The 19,529-nt window shown below is 50.7% G+C and overlaps 2 protein-coding genes across 5 annotated transcripts in view; both read right to left on the reverse strand.

Annotated features, from left to right (window-relative positions):
* On the reverse strand, positions 1-11,417 carry PI16 (peptidase inhibitor 16). Of its 3 annotated transcripts, XM_086765467.1 has the most exons (8): positions 11,320-11,417; positions 10,580-10,733; positions 8,400-8,509; positions 5,711-5,929; positions 4,978-5,087; positions 4,124-4,212; positions 1,823-3,676; positions 1-1,454 (listed from the first exon to the last, which is right to left on the reverse strand). In XM_086765467.1, the coding sequence occupies exons 3-8, from the start codon at positions 8,415-8,417 to the stop codon at positions 1,312-1,314; spliced, it is 2,433 nt and encodes an 810-aa protein (XP_086621593.1). In that variant the 5' UTR covers positions 8,418-8,509; positions 10,580-10,733; positions 11,320-11,417; the 3' UTR covers positions 1-1,311. The 3 variants fall into 3 exon arrangements, with proteins under 3 accessions (XP_086621593.1, XP_086621591.1, XP_086621592.1); XM_086765465.1 differs by lacking the exons at positions 10,580-10,733; positions 11,320-11,417 and adding an exon at positions 9,678-9,908; XM_086765466.1 differs by lacking the exons at positions 10,580-10,733; positions 11,320-11,417 and adding an exon at positions 9,678-9,875 and having other exon boundaries at positions 1-1,451.
* The window catches only part of C23H6orf89 (chromosome 23 C6orf89 homolog), a 25,838-nt gene continuing 17,303 nt past the window's right edge, over positions 10,995-19,529 (reverse strand). For both annotated transcript variants that reach the window (XM_086765468.1, XM_086765469.1), the window contains exons 4-8: positions 18,907-19,061; positions 18,460-18,581; positions 16,540-16,666; positions 16,025-16,148; positions 10,995-15,639 (exon numbers count right to left, since the gene is read on the reverse strand). In XM_086765468.1, coding sequence (XP_086621594.1) covers positions 15,554-15,639; positions 16,025-16,148; positions 16,540-16,666; positions 18,460-18,581; positions 18,907-19,061 — 614 coding nt within the window. In that variant the 3' untranslated portion in view covers positions 10,995-15,553. The remainder of the gene's footprint in view (positions 15,640-16,024; positions 16,149-16,539; positions 16,667-18,459; positions 18,582-18,906; positions 19,062-19,529) is intronic.

Genomic DNA, 19,529 nt, shown 5'->3' on the forward strand with positions numbered 1-19,529 from the left:
GACTTTCACAACAGGATTTATTCAGTGCACGCTCTGAGGAGGCCCAGGACACAGCATCACAGAGAAGGACATGAACATTGGCCTTCAGGTCATGCACCACCTCATCTGCTTAAGAAACCAAAGGGTGCAACAGCCAGAGAAGGGATTGTATCTCCTAGTCACTTCCACTGCTCTGCAAAGCTTCTCACGTATTTAACACACCTTTTCCACAGATGAAGGGAGCAGAGATGTGGGAGAATAAAACACAGAGTGTCCCAGACAATGAACGTGGTCCTCCAACAAGTCCTGGAACCACTGGTAACCTCTAACATAACTCGTTTGGCTCTCTCGAGCTCAGATTGTACCAGCACACGTGATGACTTGTTTCTCCTGGACCAGGCTCCACCACACACAAAATATACGTTACCCAGGATCTGTATCTAAACTCAAATACACTTAAGTTATGCAAAGAAGGAAGCCATGCAGAAGAAAGCTGTACGGAGGAGCCGGTAGCTCCTCTTCAGCGCTGAAGGTTTTTCTTCTGTGCATGCACACAGGTGCAGGCACACGCGTAAAATAAAGTCACGGCAATGGACTAACTGTGGAATGGGCACACGTGGTGAAGAGCGAAAGAGAGGAAGGAGGCAAGGGATGCAGAGGCTGAGGAGGAAAAAGAAGTGTATGTGGTTAGTACTGGCCATAGCTATACCAGAACCAGGAAGGAAACAGAAATCCTCTTCCGTGGCAAAAAAAAAAAACAAAAACAGGCTTTTTGAACAAGAAGGGAAGAGATTAAACTTCTCCAAAACTGAGACAAACAGACACGATCAGGAGGGGAAAAGAGAGAGTGTTTTTGCTGGAAACTCATCCTGACAAACACCAAACCCAACCACCACGTCTCATCTACAGACAAACACCAAAACCAACGACCATGTCTCGCTGCCGCTCAGGTTTCCAAGTGATTCTGCTTTCCCTGGGGACACGATGCGGCGGGGCCTGCCAGCCACACAGGTGGGTGGGATAGCTCATCACTTTCAGTTTGGAAATGGACCAGAAGCCCAGGGTGGCTGGGAAAAAAGGAGAAGCGTCCAAGGTCACCAGCGTTATGGCAGGCACCCTCCTGCCCTTGGGTCTCCTCAGGAAGTGGACCAAGATCCCATGGGACTGCCAGCTGCCCTTGGCTCGACAGGGCAGGAGCAGGTAAGGCAGCGTAAAAAGAGAGCTTGTCAACCTGAATTGTCCATGGTGTCTCCCAAGCCTACCAGGGTTGCAGAACAACCAATGCTGAAGAAAGCCTTGGTGACTGCTGCAGGGACAGCTGAGAAAGACCATTCAAAGCAGAAGGCCCACCAGGACGACACTGGGTAGGAGGAAGAGTGAAAGCCCCAAGCAGGTACTGGGGGCTCCAGCCACAGGCTGATCCATGCTTGCCTGGTCTGAATTTGTCTCCAGTTCTTCAGTGTCCAGGGCACCTGCTGGCAGAAGAGAAGAAAACCTGGAGTTAGAGGGGAAGATCTGGACAAAAGAGAAACTCCCGCTCATGCAGGTCCATCAGTGATGTGCACCAAGACACCGCGCGGTGCAAGGCGCATGCCTCCATGAAGGCGTGACACAGCTGGTGGGTTAGTGGGGAGCAGCTGGAAACAAAACCGTGCTTCACAGACATCCAAACAGCCCCTTTTGGTGTTAGAGGACAAAGTGAGGAAAACGGTTGGTGCCACATACAAGAGGAGGATCCAAAGGACCAGTCCGATGCTGGTTCCTCCCAAGCGCTCTCCATGCTGCTTGGGGATCACTGAAAATCCAAGTGTCCATGCCAGGACAGGCTCCACAATTACCTTACCTGAGAGGGAGGTCTGGAAAGCAGGGCTCTCCCCTTTTTTTTCTTTGGAAGATGATGTTAAGCGCAAGAACGTGGGCTCTTCAGGGCTGAAGACCACTGACTTTGAGGGGGTTATGAGCTCAGCTTTATTGAAATGTGACTTGATCTCTGGAACAATTGGGCTGAGGGATGGAGGTGGGCTGGCAAAGGCTGATTTCTCTTCCCTATCCTCTCTCACACCTTTATTTGTTTCTGGGACTGATTTGGGGCTGAAGGCTGTGCCCATGCTTTCTAATGAGGCTGGATCCTCTGTAGTTAAGAGGCTAACAGGCTCTCCAGTGTCTGCCTCTACTTCCGGAGATACTTCATAATCCAGGTCTAATGTGGGCTCAAAGGAAAGAGTTAGCCCAGTTGCCTCAGTAGGACTGGGCCTTTCCATTTCAGTGGGCTCTGGCCTGGTGGCTGTGGCAGTTTTTGGTTGTGTCTTTGTGGTAGGTGCTGGTGTTGTAGTGGTGAGTTTTGGCTTTGCTGATGTAGCAGCAGGTGTTCCTTTGGCTATACTGGTGGATGTTAGTACAGTGGGTGTTGGCTTGGCTGTAGCAGGTTTTGGCTTAGCCGTGGTTGTGGTGGATGTTGGTGTGGTGGGTGCTGGCTTGGCCATAGTTGTGATGGGCTTTGGTGTGGTGGGTGCTGGCTTGGCCATAGTTGTGGTGGGCTTTGGTGTGGTGGGTGCTGGCTTGGCTGTAGTGGTGGTTGTGGTGGGCTTTGGTGTGGTGGGTGCTGGCTTGGCCATAGTTGTGGTGGGCTTTGGTGTGGTGGGTGCTGGCTTGGCTGTAGTGGTGGTTGTGGTGGGCTTTGGTGTGGTGGGTGCTGGCTTGGCCATAGTTGTGGTGGGCTTTGGTGTGGTGGGTGCTGGCTTGGCCATAGTTGTGGTGGGCTTTGGTGTGGTGGGTGCTGGCTTGGCCATAGTTGTGGTTGTGATGGGCTTTGGTGTGGTGGGTGCTGGCTTGGCCGTAGTGGTGGTTGTGATGGGCTTTGGTGTGGTGGGTGCTGGCTTGGCCATAGTTGTGGTGGGCTTTGGTGTGGTGGGTGCTGGCTTGGCCATAGTTGTGGTGGGCTTTGGTGTGGTGGGTGCTGGCTTGGCCGTAGTGGTGGTTGCGATGGGCTTTGGTGTGGTGGGTGCTGGCTTGGCTGTAGTTGTGGTGGGCTTTGGTGTGGTGGATGCTGGCTTGGCTGTAGTGGTGGTTGTGGTGGGCTTTGGTGTGGTGGGTGCTGGCTTGGCTGTAGTGGTGGTTGTGGTGGGCTTTGATGTGGTGGGTGCTGGCTTGGCCTTAGTTGTGGTGGGTTTTCGTGTGGTGGGTGTTGCCTTGGCTGTAGTGGTGGTTGCGGTGGGCTTTGGTGTGGTGGGTGCTGGCTTGGCTGTAGTGGTGGTTGTGGTGGGCTTTGGTGTGGTGAGTGCTGGCTTGGCCATAGTGGTGGTGGGTTTTGGTGTGGTGGGTGCTGGCTTGGCCGTAGTGGTGGTTGTGGTGGGTGTTGGCTTAGTAGAAGTGGTTGTTGTAGTGGGCTTTGTTGTGGTGGTTGTTAGCATGGTCGGCTTTGCCTTGGCAGTAGTGGTGGTGGGTGCTGGCATGCTGGGTTTTGGCTTGGCAATGGATGCAGTGGCTTCTGATATTGTGGGTTTTGGCTTGGTTGTGGTTGGGAGCGTGGTTGTGGGTGGTGGCTTGGTTGTGGTTGGGAGCGTGGTTGTGGGTGGTGGCTTGGCTGTGGTGGGCTCTGTTTTGGCTGTGATTGTGGGTTTTGGCATGGCTGTGGCTGGGGTGGATGGGCTTGCCTTTGTTGTCACAGGGGCTGGAGTGGTCTCTTCTACAATGGGTTCTGGTAAGAGACGAAAAGTGCCGCAGGTTAGGGCTGGGGTCAGCGGACCTCAGTGGATCCCCTGCACTGAGAAGGATTTCTCCGCCAGCAGAAATCAGTGGGGGGATGAAACAGCAGCCGACCCCTCTCAGGTCACTCTGGGCCCTCCCCTACTCTGGGGCTCCCAGCCTGGAGACATCTCATCACCCTTACACAACCTTCTACCCCTCAAGATGCCTCCTCACGAGGCAACAATCGCTGGCTAAGGGGTATGAGGGCCTTGTCCAATTCTCCTCATCTTGAGGCAGCTGATCTGTTTCAGGGGCTGCCATTGCACCTGATGTCTTATGGTCCAGCCCTGGAACTGCTGCTCCAGGGTTTCCCGATAGCTCCAGGAGGGTTCAGAGCTTGGACCCAGGGGCCTGAGTCCCAGGAGTCAAGGGACATGTGCCGCTTTTCTTCACTTACCACACAAGGAGTTGACACAGACTCTGCCCTCGGGACACTGTGAACACGGGGGTCCTTCCTTGTACGGCTTTCGGCCTTTCATATTACCCCTGGAAGCAGGAGACGCCAAGAAAATGAAGGCATGAGGAGAGGAGGGAATGCTCATCCCAAAGAGGGGCTTTGGTTCAACTGGACTATCCCCACCAAGGCAAAACTCAGGATTAATGTAAAAAACAGGTCTTGGTCTCCTGCCACAAACTGTCAGTGCTGTTTACTCAAGAGCCAGACCCCAAGGCTGCCAAAACCAGGGGAGACAGCTCCATGGAGCAGATCCTTCACCACCCCTTTCTAAGGGGGCAGTTGATGGGCAATTGGACAGGTGATTTTGTGTGTCTTCTCAAGACTCCTAAGAAGGTCTGCAGCGACCAGCCACTCTTGTTGGTCTCACCTCTCCTCCCACATCCAGCCCTTCCTGTTGGTGCAAACATGCTTTTCCACCCAGGTGGTCGCTGCTGCCAGCGAGGAAGAACAAGGCACAGGGCAGGGAGCTGCTGGTTGTACCCAGCTACTGCAGCTGGGTTGTACTCAGCTACTGCAGCATCAGCCTTGGGCAGCTGGCAGGGGAGAACTCCCTCCTCAGATCTGTGCCAGGAGCTGAACCAGACCTCAGGAGTCGCAATCATGGGCAGGGATCACCAGACAACCCTTCCTTCCTTTGCAACCAGCCCAAGATAACAAAGGCCTTTTTTGGAATTGCTTTGCTTTTATTGCTGAAGAAGGCCAAATCCTGCTCTGCTACAGGGACTGAAGGAAGGACATTTCCAGCACAGAAACCCTGACAAGATCCACCAAGCCACGCAACACATGGGACTTACGGGGGGTAATAGTTGCAAACAAGCAGGTACATCTCCTCTGTTTCAATTCCATCAATCTTCTCACAAAACTTTGCCCCACAGCCGATCTGATGTGTGCTTGCCCAGACCACCTAAGGCAAAGACCAGTGCTGAAGGTGAGGTGACTAGGGGAAGGTGGACACCCTGTTGGCAATCTGTTCCCCGGCCCTGAAGGCTGGTCTGTCACCACGCCGATGTCCCCCTCATTCCAATGTGTGCCCCAGATCCCACATCCCCACGTTGCTTTAGCATTCAGGATCCTGCCCCTTGCCGCTGTCTGGAACACCTTCCCGGTCTAGGGCTGCAGTCCACATATCCAAGTGCCACAGCTTTCCAACCATAGAGTCTGCCCAGGTAGAGGATCCCCACCTCTGCTTTGGGCCTGGAACTCTCCATACATACCTTGTATTGACCACTACCATCTCTGCTCCTTCTTGCTCCCACCCAAGCTGTGAAGAAACACCGAGACCTCATATCTCTGCCTAAGACCAGCTGGCACCTAGCTCTGCTGAGTAGCCAAAAAGGGCTGCAGAGTTGTTTAAAAGAGGTCTTCTCCAAAAAGGCTGGTCATGGCTGCCATCATGCCCGGGTCCCCCTGTATCATTGCGATTCCTGCCTGGTTCCCCATCCCTTTGCAAAGACTCTGGGAGGAGCTGTGGCTCTGATACAGATCCTTTCCCCACAACATCATCCCTCTGCCCCACCCATTCAGTACCTGGGTGTAGTGGCCACACATCTGCCCAGGGATGCACGTGGAAGTCGTCAGGTTGTAGTATTTCTCCTCCCCATTCCAGTCTTCCACAGCAAATTCCAGGTCCAGGGTTGGGGCCATAGCGAAGAGATTTTCCCCCCGGCGTCCTCTCTCCTTGTTGTGGTCCCAGATGCATTTCTCTGCATAGGCTTGAGCAAAGGCCTCCAGCTCCGTGTCCCAGCTCTGAAAGGAGCTCAGCGTCAGCACACAGAGAGGAACACTGGGCTCTCCAACATACACAAGGTCACGTACCAAGGACCCCTTGGGTCTCTGGCCACAATTTCCCCATTCATGAGTAAAATTCAAATCACTGCCCAACAGAGTCCTCAGGAGAGAGATCCCCACAGTCCCAGCACAAACCAAACCTTAGCTTATGGGTCAAACAGCCCATTGTGCATCAGCACAACTCTCACAACCTTGCCCCGAGCATCTGTCATCGTCATGGAGCATCCTCAACTCAGCGTGGAGAAACCGTGAAGTTGGATGGAGGAAGGGAGGAGATTCACTCTGGGTCACACAGGAGGGGTCCTGGGGACATCGCTCTTTGACCAGGGTGGGATGGGAGGAGAGCGGGACACGCCTCCCCTAGCAGCCGCAACAGAGCCTGGGAGCACATGCTCCTGGGAAACATCATCTGTTTGTCTGGATCCGAGATGCGGCCAGCCGGCTGCCTGCCAAGAGACCCCTCTGGAGCGGCAGCGGCCCCGCCGCCAGCTAAGCCCACCAGCTGGCGGTCCCCCGCCGACCACATTGATATGCAGGGGGAGGAGGAGAGGTTTTCTCCCAGGGAGGCACATGGGGAACCCTATGCCGCAGCTGTTCGGACCGTCCTTGTGCCATTTGATGGAGACAGCAGCTTTGCTTCTCCAGAGGGCTGGAAGGCAGCCCAGCAAACGGCGGGACCTTCCCAGACAGCCAGGGCTGAATCCAGATGGGGACAGAGCACAGCCCCGACACAGGGCATGTCACCAGCGGGCTGCTGAGGGGATGTGGACAGGCCCAGGGGGGAAAGAAACACCGAAATATCTGGATGGGGGCACAGAATGTCGGTTAACCTCTCACCATGGCCCCAGGCCAGGCTGAGAGCGATGGCTGGAAACCCAGCTTGGGGAGTGCACGCCCCTCTCCCTCCGGCCCGGAGCTGAGCTGGGGGACACACACCTGCAGGATTTGCCTCATTAAAAAAGAAAAGTGGCTTTAGGCTATGGATTCCCCCCCACCGCCTAACTATTTCCACAGCAACCAGATCTGTGTCCCAAACAGCGCAGGGTGACCTCAGCCGGGCACGGTGCCATGGCGGCAGGTGAACATGGAGGCAAAGACAGCCGAAGCAAATGTCCCAGGAGGAAGGCGAGGACGGCACGCTCATGGAAAACCTTTACCAAGAAATCATCAGGGCTGCTCTAAGCTGAACATTTGTCGCACTTAAAAAAAAAAAAAAAAAAAAAAAAAAGCCTTTGGCTCCAAACTGCAAGGGGTCCTGTGCGTTTAAGCAGGAACAAAGCAGCGCTGCGGATGGGAGCATCTCAAAGCACACAATCTGCAATCAAAGTCTCAGCCGGGAGCAGCTCTCACGCGTTCAGAATTGTGTGGATTTAAGGACCCTGAGAGATTGTTTCCTTTTGGGGAAAGCCCTTTGGGCTTTGGCTCCAAAGCCCTTGTTCTCCGAGTTTTCTTGCCTTGCTTTGGTAGGTGTCCATGGAATCATGGTGCTTGGAGTTATAGCTTGGAGTTCTGGACTCCCCTTTGAGTCTGAAGTCACTGGTCAGACCCCCTATACCTGATCACAGCTTTTTGCTTCATTTGCTCGGTAAGCTCCCATTTACCAGCCCACAAAGGTTTAATTCAGCCTGGGCAACTTCTGGGCCAGGCAGAGAGGTCTCCTCCAAGTGCACTGTGACCGAAAGAGCAAAGCGCTCCAACTGTGTGTGATAAACAGTTCTCCTCCTCCTCCACACGTGTTGTGAAAAAAAATCACATGTGGAGCAAGATAAAACACGATAGCCAAATTTTAATAAAATCAAGAGTCCAAATGAGACAAAAAGTGGCACCAGCTCAAGAGCTTGTTTTTGCTGCCACTGCGGCCACATGTGGTGGTGGGCACCTGACTCAGTTTCCCCAAGAAAACTGGGAGATCCCTCATCTCCAAGATGGCCATGCCCAAGTTGTAGTGGGGATTAGAAGAGCGACTGAAAGCCCAAATAACTGAATGACCTGGTGGTCCTGTTTGAAGTTGATGTTCCCTCCTATAGATAAAAACCCATTCACCTGCAAAGGTAAATGCCCCACACAGCAGGATTTGCCCTCCAGCCCGGGACACATGCTCATGGCAATGTCTTCCCTGCCTTTCCTCCCCATCTCAAGGAGCTCCAGCGAGCACACACGTGAGCGAGAGCTGCATCGCTCTCACACAGGGCATCAGTAGACTCAGATGACGCTTAGGAACTTCCACAATCAAAGACAACTCTAGGTGAAAGGAAACTCCCCTCTTCAGAGAGAGTTTAGGGAACCCCTCCATTGACACCTAGTTGTAGCCCTACAGAAGAATTGCTCTGCCTCCCCTAAAGAAGACCCTGAGCCCTCCTAGCATTAAGATGGAGGCTTGCACTACACCAACACCCTCTGACCTTCCCCTGCAATAAAAACCACTTACCATCTTCAACATATCCATAGCAGGAGGAGACACCTGGGAGCGGTATTTATTATGCCCATCCAGGATGATCTTCTTTTCTTCATCACTCAGGGACCAGCTCAGCTCCAGTGCTGTGAGCAACAGGAAAATAGGAGGAAGACCTGAGCTCAGCATCATGCAGCCAGCTTCTGCTCTTAGCAGCCCACGACTCTGGCAGCTGGATTTAAAGCACCTCCCAAAAGCAAGGAACACCCAACAGCTTGAAAATTGGGGAGGAAATGTATTTCTTTATTAGAGCAGAGTTTCAGAGTCACGCGGTACACACCCATCTCACATAGCGTCCCTGACGGAGGAGCAGCAGTACGGCTGGTGCCAAGGAGCGTGCAGGGTCCGCTCCCCGAGACAGACCCTGTGCCCCATTCACAGTCCCTGGATGGGCATTTTTGATCCAAGCCTCTGCTGCTCCAAACCTCAGATATCCCCTTAGCCCTCTGTTACGGGTCCTCTCTTCTACCTCCCATCCCTTTTCTCCTTAAGCTATAAGGATAATCCCTCAGCAACCAGCAAAGCCCTGTTTTACAGAAGGGTCCTCCCCTGTCCCTGGAATGCAGCTTTGTCTAGAAGCAAAGGAAACAAGATGCAACGGCTGAGAACAGTTTGCAGCGCAGTAACTCCCCAGCCGGGAATCAGAGCCCACCTCATCCAGCCCCGTGCCCGTGCCCTGGCCGTGCTGGGGGGGGAAAGCAGCGGGCAGCCCCCCGGGCTCACCTAGTCTGCTGGGAAGCAGGGCTAAGCAGAGGGCTGCTGCCCCTTCCCTGTGCTATCAGGAGAAGGGTGAGCAGGAGAGGAAGAACAGGCTATAGCACTGAAAATTCCCTAAAAAAGAAGAGTTGAGAGCCTATCACTGCCTCCAGGGCTGGCTGACCGTGGCTCTGCAGGGACAGGCTGCGCTCCCTCCCGAGGCAGACACCTGGAGGGCTCAACACCAGGTGTCCCCAAATCACCCCACCGTGGAAACTGTCTGGCAGAGACCCTCCGCCTGCCTGCAGCCTCTTCCTCCCCATCTGCGATTGTGCAACCGCCCCGGCTCTGCTCCAGGAGCCACCTTTGGGGATCGCAGGCTGTTAGAGAGGAGCAGCGGGTGGGCAGCTCTGGCTAGCACAGCCAAGTTAATCACACACTGTCGGCTCTGCCTCCCCCTCTCCCCCTCCAGCTCCCCAGGCAACGCTTTTTGCTTTGGACCACGCTGATCATCACTCTTCCCACAATAGCTCTCCTACTGCCCGCCAAATCTCTTACCTCCACATATTACCTTCTCCTTCATTAGGTCCAGGGTCCACCATACTCTCAATAGTTCAACAATTTCTGCATGCATGGTCTGAGGCTAACACCTCAACAGGCTATCTTCAACTCATCTGGTCGAACCACAGGTTCCCATTTATTGCAGGCCTGGACCCTGGGTCAAGGCAAACCTGTCTCCATTAAGAGACATCTCAATAGCTCTGCTGCTGCATCTTTGGAGACCTGGAGAAACATCTAGAAAGGATCAACACTGGCCTCAACTCCTGCTGGCCAGCTTGCCGTGGCCTGGCTTAGGAGGAACGAGGCAGTGCTGAGAAGACCGCAACTTGGTCTCTGCAAATAATGCAGAGATGAAGGGCCAAGCTCGACGTAGCCCCTGGCACTACAGCATCCTAAGCCTCACAGGAGATAGTGCAACAAGGATTAAGGAAAACAGGACACACAGTGCTCATGGGGAAGAGAAAACAGCCCCAGAGGGGTCACAACCAGGGCACATGGCTCGTGGGGAAACGTAACAGCCGATGCATTCGGCAACATCAGATGTGGCTGCTGGCAAAGGGGGTGCCGGGCCATTACTCAACTCCCCAGCCTGCCCCGACAGCTCTTTCTGGAGCCAACGTCTGAAGCATCTTGATTAACAGCGCAAGGTCCAAGCCCCACCCTGGAGCTGACAAGCTCGTGTCCAGCTGGCATTAGGTAAGCACATGAGGCATGACGCTTTCCTTCTGCTCACTCAGGAACAGCCCGTCCGCCGCACCCCCAGGAGCCAGCAGCCTCAGTGCGGGAGACAGGAGCTCCATGCCAACACCTGATGGGGTGCGAAGGGTTTGGCTCAAGGCTCCAGAATGGCACAACTCTGCACCGCAGAAGCCACAAAGCCTGGTTTTCTAGTGACTCACGTCTTGAGGGTCTTCAGCGTGGCTTCTCTGGTGTCTAACAAGGATAACGCATTGTCTTGGTGGTAGCAGGATCTTTCTCTCCTCTCCTTGCCTGTTTTTATGAACTCGGGAGGAGTTTATCAGCTTCTGCCCCACAACGTCTGGCTGAAATAAGCTGAATTGTAACGGAAGGATGGAGATCGTTACTGGGCAGAAAGGACGGACAGGCAGAGCTGTTGCATCAACTTTGTTTAGGGAACCAGGCTAAAACAGCCAAAACATATTCCAAAGTGTTTCTTTTGACATTTTTCAAACAAATATTCTGCCTTTTCACTTAAAATGACACTTCCACTTAGAAAAAGTGCCCTAAAAAGGGTTAAATAACCCCTCAATGGCTGATATGCAACATGAAAATAAAATAAATCAGGAAAGGGGAAAAGGTGCATTAACACTTGTATTTAATTGCAAAAAGTAAAAACTTTTTTTTTATTCTTCTTACATACAAATCTCATTTATTTACATACTTTACAGGCTTTTTCCAAGTATTTACAAAGTTTGCAATATATTAAATTATGACCACCCATAAAATTCTGCATTAAGTGCATATTTACATTCGTTTTTTTAATCCACCACTGAATTCATAGTGTTCAGTATTGAAACAGTCTGTATGCATATATAGCTTTACTTCCCAGCACCCCTGAGCCTTTATAACATGCCTCCTCTCCCTGTAGACGAAGAGATAATGCTAAAAAATAAATCACCTGTCATTTGTTTGAACCTCCAAAGCAAAGGGGAAGTCCAGCATCTCCCTTGTTTAACTCAGCAGGACAATAAATCTATCCTTCACAAGGAGCTTCCTGAAGAGGAGAACAGATAATTCTACGTATAAAATTTACAAGGAGGAGAAAGTTTGGTTCACATGAAGCAAAAGCTCTTTGTGCACCCACTGTAAGGCCCACTAAAACACCCTCACCTCAGAAAGTGTTCAGTTCTCTTGGGGGCCATGGGGCTAAACGCGGACCACGGAGTCTGGGACTGGGCAGAACCTGCAAACTTCACTCCCCGGAGCAGCGTTACGGATGTGAACAGGAGGGTTTAAAGGCAGGAGGATTCACCTTTCCGAGTTGCTGGAGTCTGTAGAGCTCGCATCTCTAGTAACAAGACGCTCTCCTGCTCCCCACCTCCTCTTGCTTGGGGTGTTCCCACGCTGCGTGCAGGACTTGCTGCGAAAGGGCGTGCAAGCCTTGCTGCAAGAAAACCGGAGAGGCCAGCCACAAGAGAAGGGAGGTGCTTTGATCCAGCCCAGTAAAACCAGCTTCTCTGCCAGACCATTACAGCAAGAGGACTAGCTGGAGAAGCTAAAGGCCCAAGATTCCTGGGAAACCTAAACCCTAGAAAGCTTTCCAGGGCATTGCAAAGGAGTTTGAGGCTGGGATCTGCAGAGGCATCTCAGGAATTGTGTGTGCAATGCCAGTCGGGGGGCTGGGGGAGGGGGGGAAGGGAAAAAAAAGAAAGAAAGAAAAAAAAGAATCAATAGAAACTGGCAGCTTGGCTCCCGCAGGGGATGCTGATTTCCTGGTACTGAAGTAAATAATAACACTCCTTTCTCCTCCTTTCAGTTACTCTGAGTTCAGGACTGACTGAGAGCAACAGTCAGTGACCCCTGCTTTTGGAAACCAGCTTTAAACCACGATCTTCCTGCCCAGCTATGAGTGACAGCCCATCTTTCTGACAAGGAGAGAGAGATGACCCCTCTGCATCTCTGCCCACTGGGCTCCCGGTAGCACGGATTTCTGCGCCTCACCGGTGTGGGCTCACAGGCAAAGAGCTCTGAAGCACACAAATAGATTTCAAAAAGCTGAGACGCACGCATTGACCAGGCACCCGTCTGAGCTGGCCAGGGTGGGGAGTGGGGGACTGTCCAAACCAGCACACATTTGGATACGCACACGTGCCAAAATGAAGCTAGAGGTGAGGGAGACCACGATGGGATACACACCCTCTGCACCTCAGCCGATCACGTCTGTCGCCACGATGCCTCAATAGCTGAGGAAATAGCCACATTCCCCCCAGTTCAGCCTCAGCTCTCTAGGGAAGTCACAGCCTCCTGTAGCCGTTGCAAAGGCTCCATGAAACCAGAGCCGCAGGTGACAAAGACGACCAGGGCTTGCTTGCAGCCATTTGGCTAAAGCATCAACACCTCCTTTTGGCCATCCTAGTTTTGCCGCTTTGGCTTCACCTCCGAGTTTTCCATCCCGGCTCCTCACCCGTGTTGCGATGCAGAAGGCGTTAGCACTACTTCTCTGGCAGCTGAAAACAGGAGCTGCTCTAGAAGCTACGCTACAGACTGGGGCTCCACACTCAACAGCGGCTAGGGCCAAAATCGGCTCTTTATCAGCAGGAGAATTGCCCTCCTGTTTTAGTTTAGCAGCTAATTCCTTACAGCTTTTGGAAGAGAAAGAGAAAATATACTGGAAATTTAAAACCAAATGATGTAAACTCCAAAGGGAGCAAGGTTGGGATGTATGCAATGTATCGCCTAGACACAGATCTGGAAACTTATGCAGAGACCATGAAGTGCACTTGGAAAGCCGATCTGCAAACACTCCAGATTCACCAACTTCTGTCCAACCAGCTGCAACTTCTTTGAGGAGAGGAGAAGCAATATGTGAGAGCACTTTTGCTAAATAGGCACAAACCTGCCCTAGAGCCCTCCTTCCCCCCATCTAAACAGCATCTGTAAACAGATCCATTTTCTCTGCTTCCTCCCAAAGGAGCCAGACACTACAAGGGCTTAAGCACAACTCACAACATACAGGCGTTTCACAGACACTTGAGAATTGTCCCCGCAGCTCTTTTACACGTTACATTCAAGGACACTTAGAAGTGATAGCATCAAGAAACCACTCGCAACCTCAGCAATAATGGGTCCAGCAGGTTCTCTCCCCATGCATCTCTAACCAAATGCTTGACAGAAACAGCTCAGGTACAAAACCAGTAAGAGGTGCAGTAACCTTGTCAGCCTTTGAATTTGACTTGAGAAGCTGCCATAGTGTAAACAGCAACAGTCACTAACGAGGCCCTAATTCTGCCATCACCAAAGTCCCAAATTTCCATGAACTAAGACCCAGGCTTGAAGAGGAGGGAGAGGGGTGGTATGTGTGTGTCTTGGCATATGCAAGATTGCATGTAGTGTCACAAGTGTAAAACACACCCCAAGCATTAACAATATTAACAGAAGGCTTCTTAATCTAATTCCCTTTAATATTTTGCTACAAATTAAATTAGTTCCTTTCTGTCCTGAGAAAGTCAAACCCTTCCACTTTGGTTCTACGAGATCTGGTGTGTGTTGGTGCAGTGTAGAGGGCCACGCACACAGACTGACATGGGTGCTGGGGCTGTTCTTACTCATTTAGAGGAGGAAAAACAAGGGATATGCATAGAAATGGCTGTAGTGTCAAGGCGTCAAACTAAATTCTTTGGAGCAGGAGCTGTCCTCTGCCTTGTCCTTGTACAGGAGCCATACACAGTCATCCCACTTGGCAGCTTTTGTCAGACCCTAATAAGATTAGTACAATGTTTGCTCCCATTCTCCTGGTCTTGCTCAAAAACAAAGGCTGGATAGACAATTTTCCAATCTGTCGTTTTACACGTACCTAAAATATTTACAGAGGAAAAGGTTCTCGCTCCTGAGAACAGAGTTAACTTGCTTTCAAACAAAACCCCTCCCAATTCCATATTAACAAGTATGAGAGTATGCCCTGAACCCCAGCCCTGGCCTATGAGTTCAGCCTCACACATCTGTAAGTGATCTTCAACAGCAGGATCAGACCCAAAGGATCAGACTTGGAAGGGAGCGCAGCATCCACAGCCTGCAAACACTGAAACAGAGCCTCTCTCAGGGCATTGGATAAAGCAGTGCTCAAACAACAGGAAGCACGCGAAGGCAGCTTGGAAAGGAATTAGGAAAAACCAACATTCATTCTGAAGACAGAAATCCAGATCTTGAAGGGGTCAATGCAAAAAAAAAAAAAAAAAATGCCAGGGAGGAGGAAGCTTTCAGGTGCTCCCATAGGCACCCTGAGCGGGGAACGCAGGCAGCACCTCTCAAAGCAAGGAGTACATGGAAACGGTTGTGCAGCCCTGGTGCCTCAGGTGCACAATCAGAAGATGAGACTGGTACAGAGCTGCTGTGCACCCAGCCCCACCTCCATCCAGAACTACGGCACTCTCAGCACCATCACTGATAAAACTTGCATCAGTATTTTTGTAGGAAAGGAGAAGGAGAAAAAAACAGCACAGTTACTATTCCACTCACTCACAACCTGTTGATAGAGAACCGCAGAAGAGCGATCAAAAGACACAAAGAGGCCTGAACAGATTCTTTTGGTACAACAACCACGCCGCGGGTGAGGGTCTCTGCCACTAGGCTGCAAGGCTGATCTGAGCCCTGGAGCATGGAGTTGAGATTGGCTTTGCGGGGCACACTACTGAGGCACACAGATACGTACGTGATGGAGAGATGGGGTGGAGTTGGGACACATCACCAATTCATTCCCTTTACAGAGCTGGCCTGACAAGACAGGCTTAAAGCCTCCTCCTCAGGAGGAATGTACACAGAAATGTCACACACCCCCTCCACTCCCAAACCCCCCAGGAAGTTTCAGAAGTGCTAGAATCCACAAAGGACACAAGGTGAATCTCATCCTGAGAAATCCCTCTGTTATTCCTGGAAAAAATATTTTCCTGCAAACCCAGGGCTTACCTGAGGGGACAGGGAAAGTCATAAATAGCTTGAGCTTCTCCCAAAATACATTTGAGGAAAGGCAAAGAATTACCTCAAGGGTCAGGAAAACAGTCATTTTTAAACACTGTAAACGTGCAGGGTGCCAAAGCTGCCTGCCCCAGCTCTATCACTTTCAAGATGTTGCCTTGGCTTCAAAGCAGAAAGTCTTCTTGTCCTGGGAACAGCTCTGTTTTCTCACCCCACTGTTCTTAGCTAGCAGCTCCATCACAAACAACCGCCGGCTCCATCCCTTTGGCCATGAAGCTCATCGTCCAGTAATCTGCGCTGGCATAACCTTTGGAAGATGCAATACAAGCCAGATCAGATGACTCCACGTTTAATGATGGCTCACATTTCCCTATGCAGAAGCTCCTTGAAAAGACGCTGCCCTCAACAACTTGCTGGGTTTGTAACACCCAGCAGAGCATTGTGTCTTTTGCAGCCCATACCGCTCAGTTTTCAAACCAAGCATCTCATTCCATTGTTTGTGTTCCAGGCCACAAACTCCCAGTCCAGAACGATCACTCCTCTGTACTGCTACAAGCAGGCACACACCAGTTTGGAGGTGGTAATGGCACAGACCACCTTCTCAGGTGCCAGACAGAAAAGACCCAGCTGGAAGCAGTCTCCTGACTCCAAGGGATCTCCCAGACCCTGCATGCTACAGCACAAGTACTCACAGAAATCTCCAGCTTCCAGCTCCACCTTGAACATCTCACAGTGTCCCCTGCACTTGTCCAGAGGTACAACAGTCAGGGTGAGCTGCCCGCTTCCAACAGCAAAGAAGCTGTGCAAACTGTAGTTCTAGGATGAGAAGACAATATTTCAAAAGACTTACTGCCAGGAACAGCTCCTAAAATGCAATTCTGAGATGAATTCTGCCCAACTGTGCACAAAAAGATCATCCCCTCACGCAGCTACAGAGCGAGGCCAGGACACAAATGTGAACAGAGCTGGGTCATGCCATGGGTATCTCTAACTGCCGAGGGAGATGGGTGCAATGCACCACCTGCACAAAATGAAACACAGCCCTGAGATACCACATTGCACAGGGATGGACAGAACTGACACAACACTAAACCCTTCTGTCAGGATTGTATCAGCTGAACATGTCCTCCAGATCCCCCAGAGACTTGGAGTTTCTGGAGAATAACTCACAGACAGAGAGATAATGTCTCTGGGATTAATTTCTCACCTTATTCCCCAAATCTGGATGGCGGATGAGGAAGCAGCTCTCCAAAGACACTGTCCTGGGGAAGGACAGCAAAGAGGAAGTGGGGAAAAATTCCTGCAGAATCCAAGTTTTATTCACAGATTTGTTCCTAAACAAGAAAACCCATATTAAAGAAATATCATACAATGACAGTGCTTGTATTTAAAAGGCTACTTCCAAGATCAAAATTCTTCACAAATATTCATGCTTCATAAACAACCTGCTGACAGACTAGCCCCTAGGAGAAAAATTCGACCTCTCAGCTTCTAAACCTGTGCTCCTTCATATCTTCCTCTTAGTACCTGCAGTAGAACCATGTAAAGAGAGAACAAACAGATCATCATGGACACCTAAACTTAATTTCCCTCTCCTCTTCCCTTAAAATTATCTGAGTCATTGATTGGATCCATTAATTACAAAGGATGCAGAGAGGTGGCATTGTGTGCAACCATAACTGAAACCACATGGCAAGGCGAGGGGAAACCAAGCCTATTCTCTAGGCCAGGGAATGTAACTGGAAAAGGCAGGGTGGGGCTTGTTATTTTTACATCTCTGTCAAGTGGTTTGACATGATTAATGCTTCTGTGCCCCGATCATCTGTCTACCACTGCTGCAGTCAAGAAGTGTAGCAAGAAGATCCCATCTAAGCACCAGTCAAAGAACAAACTCCACCATGCCCTTCTCCAAGTCTGCTTGGACACTGCTCCTCTGCTCGTGCAAATCTGCCAGGGAGCCTACTCCACACCAGGTGGCACCTTCCCACATTACTTCTCACCCTGCTCCACAGGAAGAGACTTTGCTAATATGCTGTGTTGCTCAGAAACCTTAGAGAGCTCTGAGTTGTTCACAGGTCTTGTAGCCACACTAAAGGCTTTAGCAAAAAGCTTTTTGTTAACAGTGGGTCAGGATTAGGGTTGGCCATTTTTCCTGGACGAGATCAAACATACATTGCAGGATCTCCTGGCTTTCTGTGACTTCTCAGTGTTTTGCAAAAGCCATGGTATCTCTTCTCCACTGTCGTGGTTTTGTTAGTGAGGGGGGCCTAAGGTGGCAGCTTCTGTAGGAAACTGCTAGAAGTCGCTCCCCTTTGTTCAGGGGACTTGGCCAGGCCTAGGGTGGACCCACTGCTGGCCAAGGCCGAGCCGATTGGTAGCAGAATGTCTCGTGATAACGCCTCTGCGATAACGTATTTAAGAATGGGAAAACAGAAAAAAAAGAGAGAAGAGAGATGTGAAGAAGCTGAGCGGGGGCAGAGGCGCAGAGGGGGAGGCGCAGGCCTCATGGGCCTTGCAGGCCTCACCCTCTGGCCTCTCGCCAGGCGGCTGACTGGGCCTGACTCGGTCCAGCACGGCTGCAAGAAGTGGAAAGGAGATGAGAAGTGAATGAGATGTAAAAAAAGATCCTGAGAGACATCTACCAGCCTGTTGTGAGGAACGGCTGCAGACGCCAAGGTCAGTTCAGAAGGAGGGGGAGGAGTAATGCGGCTCCTGGCCAAGATTCCCCTGCAGCCTGTGGTGACGACCACTAATGGTGGAGGATTTCCACTGAGCTGACAGAGGTGATTAGAAATGTAAACCAGTTGCCTCAGGTGACCAGACCACAGCCCAGATGATTAGCCTATGGCCTGAAGGACAGGACCGAGCAGTCACTGGGATATTTTTGTTTCGTCAGGGGAGCAATACGTGTAGTCCCAGCCACAACACTCCATTTTTCATGTAGAAGTCTTCTCCTTGGATCAAATCAGTGCCAGCAAGCTGGCAGAAGCTTGTAATGCACTCCTGTTCCCCTTCCCTCCAGCTAAAGTGCAACTTGCAGGCTCCTCGTAGTTCACATAGGCAAAGAGCCTGGGCACCCCTGCCGAACGGATGTATTCATCTATCACATGTGTTGTCTTTGACTCACCAGGGAAAGAAAAATGGGCAGCTCCATAATTCAGCTGGATTTTCTTCTATTATAACTTCTGCTAGGTCTGGATCCTGGGACTGAAAGTGCTTCAGTTCTTCATAGGAGAGATGCTTCCCTGTCTTGAATGACATAAAACAAAGATAAAAGCTGTGCACCTGGAGTTCTTCTCCTCTCCTGTTTCCATCCCACCAAAGAACATCCAAGAGTGAGAGCCATCTAGATTGCTAAGTTTCCAACCACAATGATAATTAGTCAGAGGAACAACTTGCTAAGGATGCAGTGAGTTCCTCACCCTCGACATCTTTAAACTGGGACTAAATGTCCTCTTAGATTTACGTTCTACCTCAACAGTAGTTTGAGTTTGTGGTTGGAAATACTGGGCAGGGGTCTTTGGCTGGTGCTATTCAAGTGTTTGGACTCCAGCCTTAGAAATCCATGCATTACCTTGATTAGAAAAGGCTGAGACCTCTGGAGCTTTTCTGATAGTTCTCCAAAGTCTGTCACTATCTGAAGGCTTTTCACAGCAGAACAGACTGTGCAGTTTGCAGGAAGCGTAGAAATGTTCTGTCTGCAACCTGATGCCCACCAGTCCTGGCATGCTTGGAATGAAACAAGAGAAACGTGTTTAATAAAACCAAAATTGAAATGGAAAATGGAAAGGAGACAGACCCGATGATAAACTCATCATCCCTAACATGAAATACAGAGATTTCTTACAGCTTCCGATGGTTGTGAGTTAGTCAAAAAAAGCAAGCTTCACTAGGGCAGGGAACTCATCACAAAACGTATCCAGCACAAGCTGAATATTTTAAGAGATATGGCTCAGGGTTGTGAGAAATGGGAGAACTTTGTGGACATTACACTCCTCTGTACATGAGGCATACAAACTAAGCTAATCCTTCATTAAAAATAGAAGGATGGCAATCACCATATATAGTGCAATTAAGCTGAAACAAGTCCACAAGCAAATGAGCAATTCAAACACGTTCTCAAGGAGATATCCAGAAGAAAAAAAAAACAAAAAAACAAAAAAACAAAAAAACAAAAAAACAGGTTGGAGAGAGTAA

The sequence above is a fragment of the Chlamydotis macqueenii genome, chromosome 23 (assembly GCF_036417535.1).
Source record: "Chlamydotis macqueenii isolate bChlMac1 chromosome 23, bChlMac1.mat, whole genome shotgun sequence".
NCBI classification, from domain to species: Eukaryota; Metazoa; Chordata; class Aves; order Otidiformes; family Otididae; genus Chlamydotis; species Chlamydotis macqueenii.

Bases quoted from the DNA above. Each gene is read 5' to 3' on its own strand.
- PI16 (XM_086765465.1), bottom strand. From the start codon at position 9,753: ATGCATGCAGAAATTGTTGAACTATTGAGAGTATGGTGGACCCTGGAC. The intron at 4,213-4,977 runs GTAAGTCCCATG...TCCTGCTTCCAG, and splicing joins GTTTGCAACTATTACCCCCC to GGGTAATATGAAAGGCCGAA. The intron at 1,455-1,822 runs GTAAGGTAATTG...CTCTTCTGCCAG, and splicing joins TTTCCAGACCTCCCTCTCAG to CAGGTGCCCTGGACACTGAA.